This window comes from Bufo bufo, chromosome 1 (assembly GCF_905171765.1).
Source record: "Bufo bufo chromosome 1, aBufBuf1.1, whole genome shotgun sequence".
In the NCBI taxonomy this organism is placed as follows: domain Eukaryota; kingdom Metazoa; phylum Chordata; class Amphibia; order Anura; family Bufonidae; genus Bufo; species Bufo bufo.
In genome coordinates, this window is record NC_053389.1 from 681208588 (window position 1) to 681229100 (window position 20513).

At 45.2% G+C, this 20513-nt stretch overlaps 1 protein-coding gene across 1 annotated transcript in view; it reads left to right on the top strand.

Annotated features, from left to right (window-relative positions):
* Positions 1-1032: 1032 nt before the first annotated feature.
* Positions 1033-20513, top strand: part of LOC120985916 (AP-3 complex subunit sigma-2) — a 91246-nt gene continuing 71765 nt past the window's right edge. Inside the window, exons 1-2 of the mRNA XM_040414137.1 lie at positions 1033-1211; positions 1288-1379. Coding sequence (XP_040270071.1) covers positions 1143-1211; positions 1288-1379 — 161 coding nt within the window. The 5' untranslated portion in view covers positions 1033-1142. The remainder of the gene's footprint in view (positions 1212-1287; positions 1380-20513) is intronic.

The window sequence follows — 20513 nt, forward strand, 5'->3', positions numbered from 1 at the left end:
CTGATGATCTATCCAGAGGATAGATCACCAGTTTAAACAAAGTGCAGAACCCTTTTAATTTTCAAAATTAGTAACGCATAAGAAAACCTATATAAACGTATCACTGTAATCACGCTGAGCCAGAGAATGAGGCTGTCATGTCCGATTCAGCGCACAGTGGACGCTCCAAAGACAAAAGCTGCAAACAATAGCGTTATTGCATTCTCCCCCAAAATTTCCAACCCCACAAAGATTTTTTTCCAATGTCGGCCGCTTTCACATGAGCGTATTTGCTGTGCGTATATGGCGCAGATTTTTTTTTTTTTACCGGAATCTGCTGCTAATGAATAGAGCTATTCACAGGGACGTATCATTTCCGTCAGTGTTGAAATCCGCAGCTTGTCCGGGTTTTGTTTCCAAATCTGCACATTACAGTCTATGGGAGTGCATCAAATATGCAGGGAGGAAGGATCCTGAAGCAATACTGAAGGTATACCATCAGGAATCTGTGCGTAATCCAGGGCCAGAATAAGGACGGATTTCAATACGCTCGTCGGAAGGTGGCTATATGTGGTAAGTTCTATAATAAAAATATACAACTCGTCCCGCAGAAATAGGCCTCATCCGGCTCTGGGAATGGTAAACAGTTACAGCTCATGGACAGCGGGAGGGGGAAAAAAAAAGTAAAAACCAGAAGTACTCTTTTTTTATTTTTTTCTCAACAACTTATCCCAAAATCAGGGACCGATGACATTTTCTACAGACAAATTGGAAAAGAATAATGAGTGATAACAATTATAAGTAATCCTCATTACCAGCATGTTAATGAGGTAATCACAGACACATGGATTTTTTTCACTGAAAAAAATCCCTTTTATTTACAGACTGTCCAGATGACATGGGAGGACATGGAGACCCTCTTTCCGTGTTGTGGAGCGGTCATTACACAGACACACACCGCCTTCCTCCATTATACTGGGCACTAGACTATCTCTTGTATCGCCCGCCGTCTCCACACTCCACAGTGTGAACTGAGGGGAGAACGCGCGCTCCCACGTGACCGGAAGTAGCTCCGCTGGGGAGGGGGCTGTATTGAGTGGGACCGGATGTTGTTTCCGGGCTAGGAGCAGCAGGGATTCGGGAGTGAGAGCCGCGGTGTCAGGATGATAAAAGCCATTCTGGTGTTCAATAATCATGGGAAGCCGCGCTTCATGCGCTTCTACCAGCACTTTGTGAGTCCCCCTCCCCCACGTAGTGCTCCGGGGCCCGGGCTGTCAGGGGGCTAATAGCTTGTGTGCTCTCTTGTAGCCGGAAGACATGCAGCAGCAGATAGTGAGGGAGACCTTCCACCTGGTGTCCAAGAGGGATGACAATGTCTGCAACTTCCTGGAGGGAGGAAGGTAACCGTGAAGGCACAGAGCACACAGACACACAATGGCGTCACCTAGACTGCTGTGTGCCCGGTGACAGGAGAGCAGTGTCACTGCCGCCATGGACCATGCATGGATTCACCTGGCACTAAGGATGGGTTCACATCACGTTTTATGCCTCCATTTGACGTATACGTTAGGGAAAAAAGGATACAAAAACGCAGCACACCACGTCCGTGTATCCTGCACAGTCCGGTAAAAAAAATATAGACTTTTTTTTTTTTACAATGGAACTCTATGGTGAAGGATGCCACTGTATGGCATCGGTCTGAGGTGTCCGTTTGACGTTTACGTTAAACGGATGGGAAAAACATGCTGTGAACCCACCCTTACCGGCTGGCAGTGAATGGAGACTTGGCTGTGCAGATGTGCAGCTCTCTCCATTGACTTCTATGGGAGTTTTGAAAGCAGCAGAGCATCCCTCATTTATATTATATCATGTGGATGCGCCATAAATGTCCACAGTGGGAATACTCGTTAAGGCTACTTTCACACTGGCGTTTTGGCTTTCAGTTTGTGAGATCCGTTCAGGGCTCTCACAAGTGGTCCGAAACGGATCAGTTTTGCCCTAATGCATTTTGAATGGAAAAGGATCCGCTCAGAATGCATCAGTTTGCCTCCGTTCCGCTTGCAGCGTTTTGGTTTCCGTCTGACGAAACTGAGCCAAACGGATCTGTTCTGGCACACAATGTAAGTCAATGGGGGACGGATCCGTTTTCTGACAATCTGGCACAATAGAAAACGGATCCGTCCTCCATTGACTTTCAATGGTGTTTAACCACCTCAGCTCCCCTAGCTTAAACACCCTTAACCACCTCAGCCCCCAGTGCTTAAACACCCTGAAAGACCAGGCCACTTTTTACACTTCTGACCTACACTACTTTCACCGTTTATTGCTCGGTCATGCAACTTACCACCCAAATGAATTTTACCTCCTTTTCTTCTCACTAATAGAGCTTTCATTTGGTGGTATTTCATTGCTGCTGACATTTTTACTTTTTTTGTTATTAATCGAAATTTAACGTTTTTTTTGCAAAAAAATGACATTTTTCACTTTCAGTTGTAAAATTTTGCAAAAAAAAACGACATCCATATAGAAATTTTGCTCTAAATTTATAGTTCTACATGTCTTTGATAAAAAAAAAATGTTTGGGTAAAAAAAAAATGGTTTGGGTAAAAGTTATAGCGTTTACAAACTATGGTACAAAAATGTGAATTTCCGCTTTTTGAAGCAGCTCTGACTTTCTGAGCACCTGTCATGTTTCCTGAGGTTCTACAATGCCCAGACAGTACAAACACCCCACAAATGACCCCATTTCTGAAAGTACACACCCTAAGGTATTCGCTGATGGGCATAGTGAGTTCATAGAACTTTTTATTTTTTGTCACAAGTTAGCGGAAAATGATGATTTTTTTTTTTTTTTTTTTTTTTCCTTACAAAGTCTCATATTCCACTAACTTGTGACAAAAAATAAAAACTTCTATGAACTCACTATGCCCATCAGCGAATACCTTGGGGTCTCTTCTTTCCAAAATGGGGTCACTTGTGGGGTAGTTATACTGCCCTGGCATTCTAGGGGCCCAAATGTGTGGTAAGGAGTTTGAAATCAAATTCTGTAAAAAATGACCTGTGAAATCCGAAAGGTGCTCTTTGGAATATGGGCCCCTTTGCCCACCTAGGCTGCAAAAAAGTGTCACACATCTGGTATCTCCGTACTCAGGAGAAGGTGGGGAATGTGTTTTGGGGTGTCATTTTATATATACCCATGCTGGGTGAGAGAAATATCTTGGCAAAAGACAACTTTTCCCATTTTTTTATACAAAGTTGTCATTTGACCAAGATATTTATCTCACCCAGCATGGGTATATGTAAAAAGACACCCCAAAACACATTCCTCAACTTCTCCTGAGTACGGGGATACCAGATGTGTGACACTTTTTTGCAGCCTAGGTGGGCAAAGGGGCCCATATTCCAAAGAGCACCTTTCGGATTTCACTCCTCATTTTTTCCTGAATTTGATTTCAAACTCCTTACCACACATTTGGGCCCCTAGAATACCAGGGCAGTATAACTACCCCACAAGTGACCCCATTTTGGAAAGAAGACACCCCAAGGTATTCCGTGAGGGGCATGGCGAGTTCCTAGAATTTTTTATTTTTTGTCACAAGTTAGTGGAAAATGATGATTTTTTTTTTTTTTTTTTTTTTTCATACAAAGTCTCATATTCCACAAACTTGTGACAAAAAATAAAAACTTCCATGAACTCACTATGCCCATCAGCGAATACCTTGGGGTCTCTTCTTTCCAAAATGGGGTCACTTGTGGGGTAGTTATACTGCCCTGGCATTCTAGGGGCCCAAATGTGTGGTAAGTAGGTAAATGACCTGTGAAATCCGAAAGGTGCTCTTTGGAATGTGGGCCCCTTTGCCCACCTAGGCTGCAAAAAAGTGTCACACATCTGGTATCTCTGTATTCAGGAGAAGTTGAGGAATGTGTTTTGGGGTGTCTTTTTACATATACCCATGCTGGGTGAGATAAATATCTTGGTCAAATGCCAACTTTGTATAAAAAAATGGGAAAAGTTGTCTTTTGCCAAGATATTTCTCTTACCCAGCATGGGTATATGTAAAATGACACCCCAAAACACATTCCCCAACTTCTCCCGATTACGGAGATACCAGATGTGTGACACTTTTTTGCAGCCGAGGTGGGCAAAGGGGCCCATATTCAAAAGAGCACCTTTCGGATTTCACAGGTCATTTTTTACAGAATTTGATTTCAAACTCCTTACCACACATTTGGGCCCCTAGAATGCCAGGGCAGTATAACTACCCCACAAGTGACCCCATTTTGGAAAGAAGAGACCCCAAGGTATTCGCTGATGGGCAAAGTGAGTTCATGGAAGTTTTTATTTTTTGTCACAAGTTAGTGGAATATGAGACTTTGTATGAAAAAAAAAAAAAAAAAAAAAATAAGCATTTTCCACTAACTTGTGACAAAAAATAAAAAATTCTAGGAACTCGCCATGCCCCTCACGGAATACCTTGGGGTGTCTTCTTTCCAAAATGGGGTCACTTGTGGGGTAGTTATACTGCCCTGGCATTTTCCAGGGGCCCTAATGTGTGGTAAGTAGGTAAATGACCTGTGAAATCCTAAAGGTGCTCTTTGGAATATGGGCCCCTTTGCCCACCTAGGCTGCAAAAAAGTGTCACACATGTGGTATCGCCGTATTCAGGAGAAGTTGGGGAATGTGTTTTGGGGTGTCATTTTACATATACCCATGCTGGGTGAGAGAAATATCTTGGCAAAAGACAACTTTTCCCATTTTTTTATACAAAGTTGGCATTTGACCAAGATATTTCTCTCACCCAGCATGGGTATATGTAAAATGACACCCCAAAACACATTCCCCAACTTCTCCTGAGTACGGCGATACCAGATGTGTGACACTTTTTTGCAGCCTAGATGCGCAAAGGTGCCCAAATTCCTTTTAGGAGGGCATTTTTAGACATTTGGATACCAGACTTCTTCTCACGCTTTGGGGCCCCTAGAATGCCAGGGCAGTATAAATACCCCACATGTGACCCCATTTTGGAAAGAAGACACCCCAAGGTATTCAATGAGGGGCATGGCGAGTTCATAGAAATTTTTTTTTTTTTGGCACAAGTTAGCGGAAATTGATATTTTTAATTTTTTTCTCACAAAGTCTCCCGTTCCGCTAACTTGGGACAAAAATTTCAATCTTTCATGGACTCAATATGCCCCTCACGGAATACCTGGGGGTGTCTTCTTTCCGAAATGGGGTCACATGTGGGGTATTTATACTGCCCTGGCATTCTAGGGGCCCTAAAGCGTGAGAAGAAGTCTGGAATATAAATGTCTAAAAAATTTTACGCATTTGGATTCCGTGAGGGGTATGGTGAGTTCATGTGAGATTTTATTTTTTGACACAAGTTAGTGGAATATGAGACTTTGTAAGAAAAAAAAAAAAAAAATTCTGCTAACTTGGGCCAAAAAAATATCTGAATGGAGCCTTACAGAGGGGTGATCAATGACAGGGGGGGTGATCAATGACAGGGGGGGTGATCAATGACAGGGGGGTGATCAATGACAGGGGGGTGATCAGGGAGTCTATATGGGGTGATAACCACAGTCATTGATCACGCCCGTGTAAGGCTTCATTCAGACGTCCGGATGCGTTTTGCGGATCCGATCCATCTATCAGTGCATCCGTAAAAATCATGCGGACATCTGAATGGAGCTTTACAGGGGGGTAATCAATGACAGGGGGGTGATCAATGACAGGGGGGTGATCAGGGAGTCTATATGGGGTGATCACCACAGTCATTGATCATGCCCCTGTAAGGCTTCATTCAGACGTCCGGATGCGTTTTGCGGATCCGATCCATCTATCAGTGCATCCGTAAAAATCATGCGGACATCTGAATGGAGCTTTACAGGGGGGTAATCAATGACAGGGGGGTGATCAATGACAGGGGGGTGATCAGGGAGTCTATATGGGGTGATCACCACAGTCATTGATCATGCCCCTGTAAGGCTTCATTCAGACGTCCGGATGCGTTTTGCGGATCGGATCCATCTATCAGTGCATCCGTAAAAATCATGCGGACATCTGAATGGAGCTTTACAGGGGGGTAATCAATGACAGGGGGGTGATCACCACAGTCATTGATCATGCCCCTGTAAGGCTTCATTCAGACGACCGGATGCGTTTTGCGGATCCGATCCATGTATCAGTGCATCCGTAAAAATCATGCGGACATCTGAATGGAGCTTTACAGGGGGGTGATCAGGGAGTCTATATGGGGTGATCACCACAGTCATTGATCATGCCCCTGTAAGGCTTCATTCAGACGTCCGGATGCGTTTTGCGGATCCGATCCATCTATCAGTGCATCCGTAAAAATCATGCGGACATCTGAATGGAGCTTTACAGGGGGGTAATCAATGACAGGGGGGTAATCAATGACAGGGGGGTGATCAGGGAGTCTATATGGGGTGATCACCACAGTCATTGATCATGCCCCTGTAAGGCTTCATTCAGACGTCCGGATGCGTTTTGCGGATCCGATCCATCTATCAGTGCATCCGTAAAAATCATGCGGACATCTGAATGGAGCTTTACAGGGGGGTGATCAATGACAGGGGGGTGATCACCACAGTCATTGATCATGCCCCTGTAAGGCTTCATTCAGACGACCGGATGCGTTTTGCGGATCCGATCCATGTATCAGTGCATCCGTAAAAATCATGCGGACATCTGAATGGAGCTTTACAGGGGGGTAATCAATGACAGGGGGGTAATCAATGACAGGGGGGTGATCAGGGAGTCTATATGGGGTGATCACCACAGTCATTGATCATGCCCCTGTAAGGCTTCATTCAGACGTCCGGATGCGTTTTGCGGATCCGATCCATCTATCAGTGGATCCGTAAAAATCATGCGGACGTCTGAATGGAGCTTTACAGGGGGTTGATCAATGACAGGGGGGTAATCAATGACAGGGGGGTGATCAGGGAGTCTATATGGGGTGATCAGGGGTGATTAGGGGTGATCAGGGGCTAATAAGGGGTTAATAAGTGATGGGGGGGGGGTGTAGTGTAGTGTAGTGGTGCTTGGTGCTACTTTACTGAGCTACCTGTGTCCTCTGGTGGTCGATCCAAACAAAGGGGACCACCAGAGGACCAGGTAGCAGGTATATTAGACGCTGTTATCAAAACAGCGTCTAATATACCTGTTAGGGGTTAAAAAAAACACATCTCCAGCCTGCCAGCGAACGATCGCCGCTGGCAGGCTGGAGATCAACTCTCTTACCTTCCGTTCCTGTGAGCGCGCGCGCCTGTGTGCGCGCGTTCACAGGAAATCTCGCGTCTCGCGAGATGACGCGTATATGCGTGACTGTGCGCAGCGCTGCCACCTCCGGAACGCGATCCTGCGTTAGGCGGTCCGGAGGTGGTTAAAGGGAGTCTGTCATCAGCATTTCACTTTTTTAACCCTTCCCACAGCTCCCTAGCCTGCTTACAGTTAATAAAAACGTTACCTCTGGCATCAATCCTGGACTTATAGAAGCATCAAAAACGATCTTTATAAGATATGCAAATGAGGGCTCGCAAGTGCCCAGGGGCGGCGTTACTCTTTTAGGTGCCCTGCTTGCTCAGCCTTTTCATTGCGTCCCCCCGCCCCTTCCTACCCGCCACCTGCCCATCCTTTCCCTTTGACCGCCTATCTACCAACTTGTTATTCTGCCGATATCCCGCGCCTGCGCACTCATTTCTTTGGCCGGCGCATGCGCACTGCGATTCCCATTCCTTGTACGGCATCACAGTAATTAACCACCTCAGCCCCCAGTGCTTAAACACCCTGAAAGACCAGGCCACTTTTTACACTTCTGACCTACACTACTTTCACCGTTTATTGCTCGGTCATGCAACTTACCACCCAAATGAATTTTACCTCCTTTTCTTCTCACTAATAGAGCTTTCATTTGGTGGTATTTCATTGCTGCTGACATTTTTACTTTTTTTGTTATTAATCGAAATTTAACGATTTTTTTGCAAAAAAATGCCATTTTTCACTTTCAGTTGTAAAATTTTGCAAAAAAAACGAGATCCATGTAGAAATTTTGCTCTAAATTTATTGTTCTACATGTCTTTGATAAAAAAAAAATGTTTGGGTAAAAAAAAAATGCTTTGGGTAAAAGTTATAGCGTTTACAAACTATGGTACAAAAATGTGAATTTCCGCTTTTTGAAGCAGCTCTGACTTTCTGAGCACCTGTCATGTTTCCTGAGGTTCTACAATGGCCAGACAGTACAAACACCCCACAAATGACCCCATTTCGGAAAGTACACACCCTAAGGTATTCGCTGATGGGCATAGTGAGTTCATAGAACTTTTTATTTTTTGTCACAAGTTAGCGGAAAATGATGATTTTTTTTTCTTTTTTTTCTTACAAAGTCTCATATTCCACTAACTTGTGACAAAAAATAAAAACTTCTATGAACTCACTATGCCCATCACGAAATACCTTGGGGTCTCTTCTTTCCAAAATGGGGTCACTTGTGGGGTAGTTATACTGCCCTGGCATTTTAGGGGCCCTAAAGCGTGAGAAGTAGTTTGAAATCCAAATGTGTTAAAAATGCCCTGTGAAATCCTAAAGATGCTCTTTAGAATTTGGGCCCCTTTGCCCACCTAGGCTGCAAAAAAGTGTCACACATGTGGTATTGCCGTACTCAGGAGAAGTAGGGCAATGTGTTTTGGGGTGTATTTTTACATATACCCATGCTGGGTGAGATAAATATCTGTCAAATGACAACTTTGTATAAAGAAATGGGAAAAGTTGTCTTTTAGAGAGATATTTCTCTTACCCAGCATGGGTATATGTAAAAAGACACCCCAAAACACATTGCCCTACTTCTCCTGAGTACGGTGATACCACATGTGTGACACTTTTTTGCAGCCTAGGTGGGCAAAGGGGCCCAAATTCCTTTTAGGAGGGCATTTTTAGACATTTGGATTCCAGACTTCTTCTCACGCTTTAGGGCCCCTAAAATGCCAGGGCAGTATAAATACCCCACAAGTGACCCCATTTTGGAAAGAAGACACCCCAAGGTATTCCATGAGGAGCATGGCGAGTTAATATAAGATTTTTTTTTTTTGGGCACAAGTTAGCGGAAATTGTTTTTTTTTTTTTAGTTTTTTCTCACAAAGTCTCCCTTTCCGCTAACTTGGGACAAAAATGTCAATCTTTCATGGACTCAATATGCCCTCAGCGAATACCTTGGGGTGTCTTCTTTCCAAAATGGGGTCATTTGTGGGGTGTTTGTACTGACCTGGCATTTGAGGGTCTCCGCAATCCTTACATGTATGGCCAGCATTAGGAGTTTCTGCTATTCTCCTTATATTGAGCATACGGGTAATGAGATTTTTTTTTTCGTTCAGCCTCTGGGCTGAAAAAAAAAAAAATGAACGGCACAGATTTCTTCATTCGCATCGATCAATGTGGATGAAAAAATCTCTGCCAAAAAAAAAAAAGGAGGGGAAAGGCGTCTGCCAGGACATAGGAGCTCCGCCCAACATCCAAACCCACTCAGCTCGTATGCCCTGGCAAACCCGATTTCTCCATTCACATCAATCGATGTGGATGAATAAATCATTGCCGGAATTTTATTTTTATTTTTTATATACAAGTGTTTGCCAAAGCATATGAACACCTCCCCTCAGCTCATATGCCTCGGCAAACGTATCTTTTTTTACTGCAGAGGAGAAATCTCGTCTTGCAGCGCCGCAAACACCGACTTTTGTGTAATCTGACAGCAGCGCAATGCTTCTGTCAGAATGCACATCAGTGCTGCAGCTCGTTCATCGGTTGGTCCACCTAGAAGGTAAAAAAAGAAGAAGAAAAAAACAGGCCGCAACGCAATAAATTTATTAACATTAAGTTTATATAACATTTGAAAGGAACATTAACTTTTATAAACTTTATTTAAATTTTTGAACAGAACATGAACTTTTTTGCTTACCAGTGATTTTTTTTAATTTTTTTTAACCTTTATAGGACAAACCTCTTCTTCCCCATGGGACAATGTGCAAAGCGCAAATCGCCCACAGATGTGGCGAAGTACATTATGCACTTTGTCCCAGGTGAAAGGAGAGGTTTGCCGCAGCTGTGAGTGAAAGGGAGAAATAGCGGGTGTCACGCCTTATTCCACGCCTTATTGGGTTGAGGTACCAGTAACGACATTGGGGAAATGTCGCTCGTGTAGACGGCTCACTACACTGGTGGATGGGGCCACGGAACCTTCTGGATACAGGAGGTTCTCGATGATCTCTTCCTGGAATTTGAGGAAGGATCCTGTTCTCCCAGCCTTACTGTAGAGAACAAAACTATTGTACAGAGCCAATTGAATCAAATATACAGACACCTTCTTATACCAGCGTCTGGTGCGGCTGGAGACTAAATAAGGCGCCAACATCTGGTCATTGAAGTCCACCCCTTCCATGAGCAAATTATAGTCGTGGACCGAGAGGGGCTTTTCAATGACACTGGTTGCCCGTTCTATTTGTATTGTCGTGTCTGCGTGAATGGAGGAGAGCATGTAAACGTCACGCTTGTCTCTCCATTTCACCGCGAGCAGTTCTTCATTACACAAGGCAGCCCTCTCTTCCTTGCAAGACGGGTGGTAACGAGCCGTTGGGGGAAGCCCCGGCGATTAGGTCGCGCGGTGCCACAGCAGCCAATCTGTTCTAGGAACAAATGCCTGAAGAGGGGCACACTTGTATAGAAATTGTCCACATAAAGATGGTACCCCTTGCCAAATAAGGGTGACACCAAGTCCCAGACTGTCTCCCCACCGCTCCCCAGGTAGTCGGGGCAACCAACTGGCTCCAGGGTCTGATCTTTACCCTCATAGACACGAAATTTGTGCGTATAGCCTGTGGCCCTTTCACAGAGCTTATACAATTTGACCCCATACCGGGCGCGCTTGCTTGGGATGTATTGTTTGAAGCCAAGGCGCCCAGTAAAATGTATAAGGGACTCGTCTATGCAGATGTTTTGCTCAGGGGTAAACAAATCTGCAAATTTGGTGTTAAGGTGGTCTATGAGGGGCCGAATTTTGTGGAACCGGTCAAAAGCTGGGTGGCCTCTGGGACGAGAGGTGCTGTTGTCGCTAAAGTGCAGGAAACGCAGGATGGTCTCAAATCGTGTCCTGGACATGGCAGCAGAGAACATGGGCATGTGATGAATTGCGTTCGAGGACCAATATGACCGCAATTCATTCTTTTTTGTCAGGCCCATGTTGAGGAGAAGGCCCAGAAAAGTTTTAATTTCGGAAACTTGGACGGGTTTCCACCGGAAAGACTGGGCATAAAAGCTTCCCGGGTTGGCGGCTATAAATTGAGTGGCATACCGATTTGTTTCTGCCACGACTAAGTCCAAGAGCTCCGCAGTCAAGAACAGCTCAAAAAACCCCAGTGCCGATCCGATCTGAGCTGTCTGAACCCGAACTCCAGACTGGGCGGTGAAAGGGGGAAACTACTGGTGCGGCTGAAGTTGGGGGCTGCCAATCAGGGTTTGCCAGCACCTCAGGGACTCTAGGGGCTCTACGGGCCTGTCTGTTCGGTGGCTGCGACGGGGGAACTAATGCACGTGCCACCGTAACAGCTTCAACTGCCCTTCTGGTGCTTGCCACTTCACCATGTTGTACGGCAGTGCTGGTACTAGGTCCAGGATGGGCTGTGCTGCTGGTGTATGCCTCACCACGTAATCCGACAGCGCCAGCCCCACTCTGCTGCTCTTGAAGCGGATCCTGCGCAACCTGTGGTCTAGCAACACGGGGCCGGGTACGCCTGGTGGTATCAGGGACCTCAACCTCCTCGTCCGAACTTTGAGTCAGACTGCCACTGCTTTCTATAGGTTCGTATTCTGACCCGCTGGATTCGTCAGATGAGGGTTCCCATTCCTCATCCGACTGGGTCAGAATCCTGTAGGCCTCTCAGGGCTCCAGATGGCGACCAAAATGGTCGCCAATGCGACTTAGAATTTACAAATGGCGACAAGACTTTTTAGTCTTGTCGCCATTTGCGACTAGACTCGCCGCCGCAGCTCTGCTCAATACAGCGGCGGGCACAGGAGATGATCATTCTCAGCAGCGCAGGAGGAGTCTCTCCCTCCCCCTGTGCTGCTGCCGCCGCCTCCGCCAATAAGAAGAGACGGGAGGAGGAGGGGAGGGGCTGTGGCCACTGCGCTACCAATGAAGAAAACTGACCTGTAATACAAATACAGGAGGTGGGAGCCGGAATCAAATAGCCGGCACCCGACCTCTGTGACAGGGAGCTGCGATCAGCTGCAGTTGAGTTAACCCTTCAGGTGCGGTACCTGAGGGGTTAACTGCCGCTGATCGCAGCTCCCTGTCACAAAGGTCGGGTGCCGGCTATTTGATTCCAGCACCTGCCTCCTGTATTTGTATAAGAAACGTTGGTGGCACAGTGCCCCCCCCCCCCCCCCCCTCCCCAGTATAAGAAACATTGGTGGCTCGGTGGGAAGTGCCAATGAGGGTTAAAAAATAATAAAAAAATTAACTCACCTCCTCCAGTTGATCGCGTAGCTGCCGGTCTCCTGTTCTTTCTTCAGGACCTGTGGTGACGTCACTGAGCTCATCACATGGTCCATTACCATGGTAATGGATCATGTGATGAGCACTGTGATGTCACCACAGGTCCTGAAGAAAGAACAGGAGACAATCAATTGGAGGAGGTGAGTTAAATTTTTTTTTTTTTTTTTTTAACCCTCATTGGCACTGCCCACTGCGCCACCAATGTTTATTATATTGAGGGGGGGGGGCGCACTGCGCCACCAATGTTTATTATATTGGGGGGGGCGCACTGCGCCACCAATGTTTATTATACTGGGGTGCTGGGGGGGGGGGGGAGCGCACTGCGCCACCAATGTTTATTATATTGGGGGGGGCGCGCTGCGCCACCAATGTTTATTATATTGGGGGGGCGCACTGCGCCACCAATGTTTATTATATTGACCTTCTACTATGCATTCTGTATTCAGAATGCTATTATTTTCCCTTATAACCATGTTATAAGGGAAAATAATACAGTGAATAGACTTTCATCCTAGCAACCATGCGTGAAAATCGCACCGCATCCGCACTTGCTTGCGATTTTCACGCAGCCCCATTAACTTCTATGGGGCCTGCGTTGCATGAAAAACGCACAACATAGAGCATGCTGCGATTTTCACGCAACGCACAAGTGATGTGTGAAAATCACCGCTCATGTGCACAGCCGCATAGAAGTCAATGGGTCCGGATTTAGTGCGGGTGCATTCCGGTATTTTAAATGCATTCAGGCAAATCTTCAGTTTTTTTTGCCAGAGATAAGGGCTCTTTCACACCTGCGTTATTGTCTTCCGGCATAGAGTTCCGTCGTCGGGGCTCTATGCCGGAAGAATCCTGATCAGGATTATCCTAATGCATTCTGAATGGAGAGTAATCCGTTCAGGATGCATCAGGATGTCTTCAGTTCCGGTACGGAACGTTTGTTGGCCGGAGAAAATACCGCAGCATGCTGCGCTTTTTGCTCCGGCCAAAAATCCGGAACACTTGCCGCAAGGCCGGATCCGGAATTAATGCCCATTGAAAGGCATTGATCCGGATCCGGCCTTAAGCTAAACGTCGTTTCGGCGCATTGCCGGAGCCGACATTTAGCTTTTTCAGAGTGGTTACCATGGCTGCCGGGACGCTAAAGTCCTGACAGCCATGGTAAGTGTAGCGGGGGAGCAGTGTACTTACCGTCCGTGCGGCTCCCGGGGCGCTCCAGAGTGACGTCAGGGCGCCCCAAGCGCATGGATCACGTGATCGCATGGATCACGTCATCCATGCGCATGGGGCGCTCTGACGTCATTCTGGAGCGCCCCGGGAGCCGCACGGACTGTAAGTATACCGCTCCCCCGCTCCCCGCTCCTACTATGGCAACCAGGACTTTAATAGCGTCCTGGGTGCCATAGTAACACTGAAAGCATTTGGAAGACGGTTCCGTCTTCAAATGCTTTCAGTACACTTGCGTTTTTCCGGATCCGGCAGGCACCTCCGGCAACGGAAGTGCATGCCGGATCCCAACAACGCAAGTGTGAAAGAGGCCTAAAACCGTAACATGCTGCGGTTTTATCTTTTGCCTGATCAGTCAAAATGACTGAACTAAAGACATCCTGATGCATCCTGAACGGATTACTCTCCATTCAGAATGCATAGGGATATGCCTGATCAGTTCTTTTCTGGTATAGAGCCCCTAGGTTGGAACTCTATGCCGGAAACGAAAAACGCTAGTGTGAAAGTACCCTAAAATATTAAGTATAAATCCCCCCTTTCCCAATTTTACATATAAAATATATAAACAATAAATAAATAAATAAACATATTACATAGCGCTGTCCAAACTATAAAATTATTAAAAAATATCATTTTTGTCACCTTGTCACCCCAAAAAATAGCATAGGACTGTTCTATTATGGGCCGAATGTTTCATAAAATGCGAAATGCACGCAGCTTTTTTGGGTGTTTTTTTTTTTTTTTTTTTCGCGGTATTGAGTATCGCAATACTTTTTTATGGTGACACCGATCTGATCGGCGTAGTGTTGTCACGATACCAAAATTTTTATTCAGTTTCGATTTGGCGACTAAAAATTTTATTTGGCTCCTAAATTTTTCAGTTCAGGAGCCAATGGCTACTAGGTATTTTTTTTTAGTCTGGAGCACTGCCTCTTCAGAAGAATACCCCTTACTTGCCATTTGGTCAACTAAATTTAGGGGGTATTCCCTGAGACTACCCAAGAAAAAAAGCAAGCCTGTCTTACAAATGGGAGGCTAGCAAAGTACCGGAGGCCGCTGCGATTGATAAAAAAATATCAAAACTGATTTTTTTATCGCCGCAGCGCTTGTAAAGTGATTGTGCAGTGATAAAAAAAAATCTATCTTTTTTTTGTCACTGCGGCGGGGCGGGCGTGGGTGAACGCATGTGTGGGCGACCGATCAGGCCTGATCGGGCAAACACTGCGTTTTGGGTGGAGGGCGAACTAAGGTGACACTAATACTATTATAGATCAGTTCTGATCACTTACAGATACTATAAAAGTACCAATGCTGATTAGCGATACGCTAATCAGCGAATCAGTGACTGCGGTGGGCTGGGCGCTAACTAGGGATCGATCGATATTGAGTTTTTAGGGCCGATAATTTGTGAACTTTCAGGCCGATAGCCGATAATTTATACCGATATTCTGGGAATTTTCATTTTTGAAAAAAAAAAAATCCTACACAAATCTGCTGAAAATTAATATGTTTATTGTTAACGTGTATTTTTTTATTTTTTTTGTAAATCTTTCTTTTTTATTTATACTTATTATTATTATTATTATTATTATTATTTTTTACTAACTTTTAGCCCCCTTAGGGACTAGAACCCTTGTCCTATTCACCCTGATAGAAAATAGATGCCGATACCGATAACTGTCAAAATCCTGAATATCGGCCGATAATATCGGTAAAACCGATAATCGGTCGATCCCTAGCGCTAACCGACGCTAACTACCTAACAAAGGGGCCTAAACTATCCTAAACCTAACCGTCAATACTAGTGAAAAAAAAAAGTGACAGTTTACACTAATCACTTTTTTCCCTTTCACTAGGTGATTGACAGGGGTGATCTGGGGTGAAGTGTAGTGTTGGTGTCTACTCACAGTGATGTGTGCTCCTCTGCTGGGACCAACCGACGAAAAGGACCAGCAGAGGAGCATAGATGCCATTTAACACTTTATATTTATAAATATAATGTGTTAACTGGCTTGTGATTTGATTTTTTGAAAATCACCAGCCTGCCAGCGACGATCATTGGCTGGCAGGCTGGTGACGAAATACTCCTCTAACTTTTGCTGGCCCGCAATGCGCATGCGCAGGCCGGCTGTGAGTGTAATCTCGCATCCCGCTTTAAACAGCTGATAGGTGGTAGTTCAATTCATTAAAATAATAACCAGGCCTTAAAGGAGTAGTCCCATCTGAGACAGTGGGGGCATATCTCTAGGATATACCCCCATTTTCTGATAGGTGTGGGTCCCAACTCTGGGACCCACACCTACACAGAGAACGGAACTGGGAATGTGTTAGCCGGAGGACCAGCCACCATCGAGCACTCTCCCCATAGTAGTGAATGGGAGCGTACTGTGCTTCTGCAGCCAACGCTTCCATTCATCTTTATGGGTCCAACGGAAATAGCCGAGCCAGTGCTGTGCGCCCTCCACAACTTTTGGGTCTCTGTTCTCGGTGTAGGTACGGGTCCCATAAGTGGGACCCCCACCTATCAGACAATGGGGGCATATGCTAGCGATATGCCCCTATTGTCTGAGATGGGAAAACCCCTTAGGCTATGAACACAGTCATTGCATTTTGGGATTTAAAAAAAAATATATATATATATATTTTTTTTTTCCAGTCAGTCCTATAGAGGACCCCAGGACTGTCTGTTCAGTAAGCATGGTGTTAGGGATTGACCGATTATCGGTTTTACCGATATTATTGGCCGATATTCAGGATTTTGAACGTTATCGGGATCTATTTTGCCGATATACCAATAACTTATTGGGAACAAGGATCGCGCTGCTGACAGCGCTCTCTCCGTGTTCCCTCAGCAGCACAGGGGAGAAGGAAGCAGTGTCTCCCTCCCCCTGTGCTGCTGCTCCCGCTGCCACCACTGAGAGGAGGGGCTGTGGCCACTGGGCCACCAATGAAGATAACTCTCTCATTAATTCATATACAGGAGGCGGGAGCTGGCTGCAGAATCACATAGTTGGCTCCCGACCTCTATGGTAGCTGCGATCCGCTGTAGTTAACCCCTCAGGTGCCGCGGATCGCAGCTACCGCTCATACAGGTCGGGAGCCGGCTATGTGATTCTGCAGCCAGCTCCCGCCTCCTGTATATGAATTAATGAGAGACTTATCTTCATTGGTGGCGCAGTGTGCTCCCAACCCAAGTATTAGACATTGGTGGCCCAGTGCGCCCCCCCCCCCCCCCCCCAAGTATTATTATTATTGGTGGCAGTGGTCCTCTCTGCTCCTTCTCATTGCATTGGTGGCAGTTCTGATCGGAGCCCCAGCAGTGTAGGCCTGGGGCTCCGATCGGTTACCATGGCAGCCAGGACGCTACTGAAGCCCTGGCTGCCATGGTAAGCTCCATGCTGCTGTGTGCACTATGCACAGAGCAGCAGGCACAGTGTGAGGTCCTATTCACCCTAATAGAGATCTATCAGGGTGAATAGGACAAGGGTTCTAGTCCCTAAGGGGGCTAATAGTTAGTTAAAAAAAAAAAAACACACACCAAAATATTAATTATAAATGAAAAACAAAGATTTACAAAAAAATAACTACACGTTAACAATAAACATTCATTTTCAGCAGATTTGAGTAGGAATTTTTTATTTTTCAAAAATAAAAATTCACAGAATATCGGTATAAATTATCAGCTATCGGCCGGAAAGTTCACAGATTATCGGTATCGGCCCTAAAAAAAATCAATATCGGTCGATCCCTAGTGTTAGGGCACACTAGTGTTAACCGGGGCTGTGTCCTAGTGACACAGAGCATAATGTATTAGCATACTGGAGTAATTTAACATAAAAAATAAAATAAAAAAATCACTGAAAAAAGATACAAAACATCCTGCATTATATGATGGTAATAAATATGCGGATGTACATGGCTACATTTATAAAGTTACGGAAAATAATGCACTATAGCAGTAGATGCAAACATATGGACTAAGCCCTCACTCTAATAATAAAATCTGAGACTTTCCGCCAATATATTTTGATCAAAACACATCTGTACCCTCCTACCCAGCGCCACGGTGGTCTCAGTCAGTCAGGCAGGTCCTGCTCTAAACCTCCCTATGTCCTTATGCATTTATATTTAGGAGCGCAGACCCCGCACCTTTCTTTCCCATTCTGACCTTCAGTTTGGAGTTCAGGAGATTGTCTTGACCAGGACCACACCCCTAAATGCATTGAAGCAACTGCCATGTGATTGGTTGACTAGATAATTGCATTAATGAGAAATAGAACAGGTGTTCCTAATAATTCTTTAGGTGAGTGTATATGTACTTATGCTGAAATTAACACAGTATGCTGTTAGGTAAGCATTAGATAACCCAGTTGCATGTTTGTGCCTCTATGATTTTGTAGCTCTACTAACTCAAGGTTCAGATTATCTTCCAGCATCTCACTGTTTATTGCAGACTGGCAGGTTAAACCTCTGGCATCATCGTCACCGGTGACTCCTCCGACTGACGTACATTATCTTATTTAGGTTTCATTTCTGACTCCCTTGATGTAGCTATCTCAATAACCTCCATAAAACGTAGACCCTGGGGAATTTCCTATCGTAATCTGACTGCATTATACCTAATTTTACACTTATGTACCTTCAGTCAAGACTCCCTAAAAGGTTAACCCTTTCTGGCTAACCCTTATAGATCCAAGGGAAGGAATTTCACATTGGTTGGATTCTGCTTTTGATGTCTGTTAAGTCTGGGGCACATTAAGAGCTTTCCTGTAAGGCTGTGTGTCCTCTACTGTATCATATATCAAACGTAAGTCCGCCAGAGATGAGGAGGATTAAGAATCTCAAGTGATGAGTTTAGAACAAATTCTAGTCCCTCTGACGTTCTTGGGTGTGACAGGCTGGACGCCATGTATGAAGGCACCCTAAAGCTAAACCCTAAAGACTCGGTCTAGGGCAAAGAATTGGCACTGGTCATTTTATATGTTCTTCCCCACTGATTAAGGCCTTTTTCACACTACCGTATGGCTATTTTGGTGTTTTGCGGTCTGTCTTTCTTGGATCCGTTGTTCTGTTTTTTTGTTTCTGTTGTGTTTCCGTCTCCGTTCCGTTTTTCCACATGGCATATACAGTAATTACATAGAAAAAATTGGGCTGGGCATAACATTTTCAATAGATGGTTCCGCAAAAACGGAACGGATACGGAAGACATACGGATGCATTTCCGTATGTGTTCAGTTTTTTTAGCGGACCCATTGACTTGAATGGAGCCAAGGAACGTGATCTGCGGGCAATAATAGGACATGTTCTATTTTTCAACGGAACGGAAATATACGGAAACGGAATGCATACGTATATTTAATGGTTCCGTCTACGGACCGCCAAAAACGGCCCGCAAAACGGAAAAAAAAAAAACTGTAGTGTGAAAGAGGCCTAAAGGAAATAAAACCACAGAGAAACCATAGGCCTCTATGCAAATGGAAAGATTATACTTATGCATGAGCTGTGATTACTCTGACAGCTCAATCTTATTGTGCTGGAGTAAGTCTGCCCTTATGCTTTCTGCCCCCCCCCCCCCCCTCCCAAATTATCTGTAGTTGACAGTTTCCAAATTTTAGGTATTCATATAGAAACATCCCTTTTAAAGTAAACCAGTCACCTCATTTGTTGACATGTCTGTTTTAGCACATTCCCCAAGAAATAACAACTCTGGATAATCTTTTCTTATAACTTAGCATTGTGCTATTCCTCTGTTATGCCTCATAGAAATTGGTAACTTGGTAGCTGTTTTACCATTCTTCTTGTCGAAGGGGTGTGTCTCTACACAGTCTGATACCGTCACCCCCAGCTGTCAGTTTATTAATACATTTCTGGAAGGAATAACAGGAGCAGCACAGAGTTAGTGATGTTCATGTCTCGTTTTTCCGTCACGTCAAGCATTAATGTTTGAATGCCGTAAAAAACAAATATTAAAACGTATTGCATGTGAGGCATCTATTTATATATTTTGAGACAATGAGGGGTTGTGTCTGGCAAGGCAGGTATTTTCCTCCCAGCATGTGCAGCTGGGCTGATTTCCAGCCAGGTGAGGTCAAATACCGGACTGGAGTTTAAGTGGTTTTGTCAGCACCTGGCTGTCCTTAAAAAGGCAGCTGGGGTCAGCAGAGTGGTCTCTGTTTTTGGGATCTGAGGCTTTGTGCCGTGCTGGAGGGCTGAGAGCCGCACGCTGGGGAAACAGGCCCCCTAAAGCCTGCTGTGGACTACTGGAGGCAGAACTGCCAGCAAGGTGACTTGTGTTATATGAACTTTCCATTGTGTGTGAATTAACACCAAGACTGCAAAGTTACGTGCTGTTTTGTGAAATTGCCTCAAGTGTGAATAAACACTGACATTTTGAGTTAAGAACTTGTATTTTGCCTCTGTTCTACGCCCGCTTACTCTACCAGAGCGAAACCCCACAATTGGTGGAGGATACGGGCAAGATCATTGAGGCTGGCGTGAACACCGATATTTTTGGTTTCTGCATTTTTCAGGCAAGGTTGTATGTCGTACATTAAACCAGCACTGGATCGGCCAGGTGTCTCCTGGCAACGCCCTAGAAATGGTGGACCTGGTGGAGCGCTACAAGTCTACTAAGAGTGTTACAGGGGGTTCTTTTGGGAGGGGGCAGTCAAATCCGTAAATCTCCATCCCAGACTCGGCGACTTGTACCAACAAAATCCACCTGGGGTGTACCCTCTACGG